General features: G+C 34.7%; 1 protein-coding gene across 1 annotated transcript; it reads right to left on the bottom strand.

The window, feature by feature from the left end:
* Positions 1–2,132, bottom strand: LOC107899009 (uncharacterized). The gene is made up of 5 exons (XM_016824597.2): positions 1,498–2,132; positions 1,090–1,401; positions 679–994; positions 469–588; positions 1–386 (listed from the first exon to the last, which is right to left on the bottom strand). Exons 1-5 carry the CDS (start codon positions 1,849–1,851, stop codon positions 280–282), a joined length of 1,209 nt encoding a protein of 402 aa, XP_016680086.1. The 5' UTR covers positions 1,852–2,132; the 3' UTR covers positions 1–279.
* Between the last annotated feature and the right edge of the window lie 2,051 nt (positions 2,133–4,183).

Below are 4,183 nucleotides of genomic sequence, written 5' to 3'. Positions count from 1 at the left end.
TGGTTAGAATAGTAGGGCTCATATTCTGCCAAATACTTATTGACCCAATTCCCAGATTTACAAAACAAAATAACCCTTTCTCAGCCCCCACCCACATTCAACAAAACCTGCTTACTACCTACACATTCTTCCTTCTTATTTTCACCCAAATAACCATTTCATTTCATCTTCTTAACCCTATACTTCTATACTACAATTTCATCACTATAGCAAACTAACATCTTTTTCTCCTACAACTACCCAAAAAGAGATCATGAAAACCCAACCACCCAAAGCTGCTCAATATGTCCATTCCTGAGGTAACGCAACTTCATGGTTTATTCCTTGATGTTGCCTGAAATTCCCCTGCTTCTGGTTCCAACCACTTCCAAGTTTCAAAGCAGCATCTACAAATATAGATAACTAAATCAGTCGTATAACTACAAAGTGATTCATAGAGTAGAATGCCTAATTAGATTGGCTTTTTACCAATTTCGGCGGTGACATTAGCGTTCAACCGAGGATTAAGCTGGGGTTGAGCACCAAGTTCATCAAGATTTAAGTTCAAGGCCTGAACCACTCTAGCTGGAAGCAGAACAGTAGGACAAGCTGCCAATATAATAAAAACAAAATAAGATCCTGTCAAAGAAACCCAAGAGAGAAATGCATTTTAATTGCAAAAGGAGAATAGGTAAGGACCTGGCTTCTTGCGGGGTTCAGAAGGTGCACCAATACGGCGAGGCAAGAAAACGCCAGTTCCAGCACATTCCCTTTTTCCAGTTGGATTGCCCAAGAAAACTGCCCTCATACCCGACCCGTTTGGCGTCTGGGTTTGCTGCTGCAGAGGGGGCCATGCAGATTGGGACAAACCCATAGGCCTATTGCTACTATTATTACTCCTCACTCTGCTTTGGACCACATGGTTATGGTGGTGCGAATGCAGCTGCTGCTTTTGTCCTGCCCAAACCGATGCATTTTGTTGTTTCATTAGCTGCTGTTGCTTCAGCATCTGAAACTGAGACATAACAGAAAACGACCAAATTTATATACTGAAGAGGGAAAAAAACAATCCAAGTACAACATTTCTAGGTCTGGCTTAAGGTTTTTTACTTGAGCGGTCTGTAGTTTCTGGTGAGCAAGAGACTGGGTAGGCAGGTAAAAGCCAGTAACATCGGCGTTCGGTGAGAACTTCCTTGCCGAATAACCTAGGAGGCCTCTGTTGTTGAGCCCACCATATGATTCTTCACTCATTCGCATCCTTGCAACTTCCTCTGCCGCCGCATACAGCAAATCCCATGTTCCCGGCGGTGGCGGAACTCGGGATTGGCAAGTAGGGCTTCCACGGCTACACCCTTGCATGCAACTGCACCCGCTCCTTGACACACATAAGGTTGATTGCGGCGAACTGGACATGACCCGACCCTTAAAAAGCAAAAATAATAATAAAACTAAAATAAGAAACCGTCCTTGAATCAAATAACTTTGTGGAGAAGTTGAGTGTTAAGTTCATCAACAGACCTTAGGGTTTTCAGAAGAAAAGGCACGGCCGTTTCTGCGAATACCGTCTTCGAGGGTAGAGTGAGCCATTTGACGAGTTAACCCAGCAAGATAATCTTCTTCGTCACTCTCTGTCTCAGTAGAACCCACCACTGACTCAACCGGAGAACTTGGATCCGAAGAGAAACCCAAAGATCCAAACCCATAAGGGAACTCGTAGGGAAACAAAGACTTAGAACCGCCAAGCTCTAATCCAAAACCACCATCAACATACTTGGGATTGCTCTTAGCCTTACTATTGTCCATGACCAAGTCGTCGTCGGTTAAAAACTGAGGTGGAAGACAAAACTCAGCGTCGTCTAAAACCTGCGCCATGAGAAAGAAAAGCAAAGCTAAAGAATGGAGATATCAGAGAAAGGACCCCAAAAGGGAAGAACTTGATGAGTAGAGAGTAATGGATGATTGCTGCTTGGTTAAGATTTAATAATAAGCAGTTGCATCTCTGTTTTGGTGGCCATGGCAGAGTTCGGGGCCCACCAAATATATATATTTTTTAAGAAAATGCCCTATTCACAACTGAGCAAAAAGTGGAGAGGTGGGGAGAAAGAGGTGAGAAATGGGGGGATTTTCAGGGAGAAAAAGCAATGAAAGAGAAGATTACAGAAAAAGCGGGGCTGAGTTTCCCACTCGCTGATATAGGAAGGTTGTAACACGCTCCTACTATATTGTAGGGTCCATGGAGGGAGCTGCAGGCTTGCATCCAGGTAAGTGGGGCCAATTCAAAATACAGGAAGCACTTGAACCAGCATGTGACAGGGCCACCGTTTTCCTTTTTCTATTTTTAATTCCATCAAGCCGTTTTTTAAGGCTAAATTGCTTAATTAGATGCAAAACAAAATCCAAAATTTCTTCTTCTGCTTCTTCTTTTTTTTAATTCAATACCTTGAACCCAGGGGCAATGCTTTCCACTTGGCAGTCCAGGGAGTAATTCACCATCTATATTTAATTTTTGTTTGGAAATAATTTATTGATTATTTTTAAAAAATATTAATTATTATGATAGTAAAATCTAAAATAAAATAATCATCTGTATTATGTTCTGATAGTTTAAAAAAATAATTGATAATACGATTATTAATAAAAATAATAAGCATCATATGCAATTTTACCTAATTATTTTTGTGCATATTTGTTGAGTTATTTCACCTACATTGAAGTTATGAAAAATGTAATATTTTAGTATGATTCAACCTTATTTTTTAATGTTATATTAAGATGACGTTGTTAATATAAGAAATATTTTCTTAGAACATCAAATGTCTTCTAAATTGCATTTTAAAACCTTAAATATTTCAAATTAAAGTGTTCGTGGCACTATTCTCTCAAATAGAATCGTACATCCATGATATGGTGTGATAAAATATTCTGTATTTACATAATTAATATTACCTTATAATATTTGAGTTAACAGTTCACATCGCCTATAGTTTTATTTATAAAAACTTAAATAAACTTATTTTGAAGAAAGACTTATACTAGATTATATACCTCTTTATAATACGTAAATTAAGTAAAAAATAATATAAAATTTATAATATATAACCTATATAAAAAAAATTTATATTGTCTAGTAACTTTCATAATTCTTATGAATAATATATATTCCTTTTTGCAATAACTTTAGAAAGATATTTTTTTTATAAATAAGTTATCATAAAAACGTAATAAAAAAATTTATAACATTTTTTATGAATAAATATATTATTTTTATAATATAGCATGAATACATAAATAAGTTATATTCTTACTTTTTGGTCATAAATTTTTATAAGTAAATATGTTACAACACCTTTATAACATGTAAATTATTTTTTATAATAAACTTTTTTTATCATACCTTTAATTTTTTTTAGGATTTAAACAATTTTTTTAGTTATAACTTTATAAAATACACAAATTATTATTTTAATATAATTTTTTAGAATTTATAATATAATAATTTTTTTTGTTTCAAACACTCACATGTATTCATTCTTATAATATAATAATTATAACTTGTGTAAAAATCATTTTTAAAAAATTAGATTTTTACGTAATTATTTGCATAAATATTTAAATTCTTATCTCTAAGAATTCGAAAGTTTAATTGAAGTGTTCTAATTACACCCAATTTGACAAGACTATCAATTACAATGGTTACCCAAATATACTAACATAGCAACTCTACCCAAATTCAATTACCAAGTGGCTTTACAAACACTACCTTATTGTTTTTAATGATTTATTTGATAATTACTTTTGAAAATGATATTTATTGAATTTGGGTTTCTAATTTTAATATGAATCAAATCTCTATTATGTAAAAAATTAATGTAATTTAATAAAAATAAATCAAGAATTTTGAACGAGAAGAGAAAATATATAGGGTGAGGCAATGGTGGATTTAGATGGAGATGTCGTTTGACTAAATAAAAAGTACATTTACCAATGATGGATTTAGGGGTCCGTTTTGTAACACCCTATTTTTGCCGGCCCAAACCCAACTGAGGCCAAAACCAAACAGAAGCCCAAAGCAGATTTGGAAGCCCCTAGGGTTTCTAGGGCAGATCCTCGCGCCGCAACCATCAGGAAGAGCCGAATCCTGCACGAAAATAGAAACAAAAAAAGTATATGGAAAATCAAATCAGAGATTTGCATATCAAATCAA

The sequence above is a fragment of the Gossypium hirsutum genome, chromosome D04 (assembly GCF_007990345.1).
Source record: "Gossypium hirsutum isolate 1008001.06 chromosome D04, Gossypium_hirsutum_v2.1, whole genome shotgun sequence".
Taxonomy (NCBI): domain Eukaryota; kingdom Viridiplantae; phylum Streptophyta; class Magnoliopsida; order Malvales; family Malvaceae; genus Gossypium; species Gossypium hirsutum.
The sequence above is the reverse complement of the archived record's forward strand: the minus strand, read 5'-3'. Positions and strand labels throughout refer to the sequence as shown.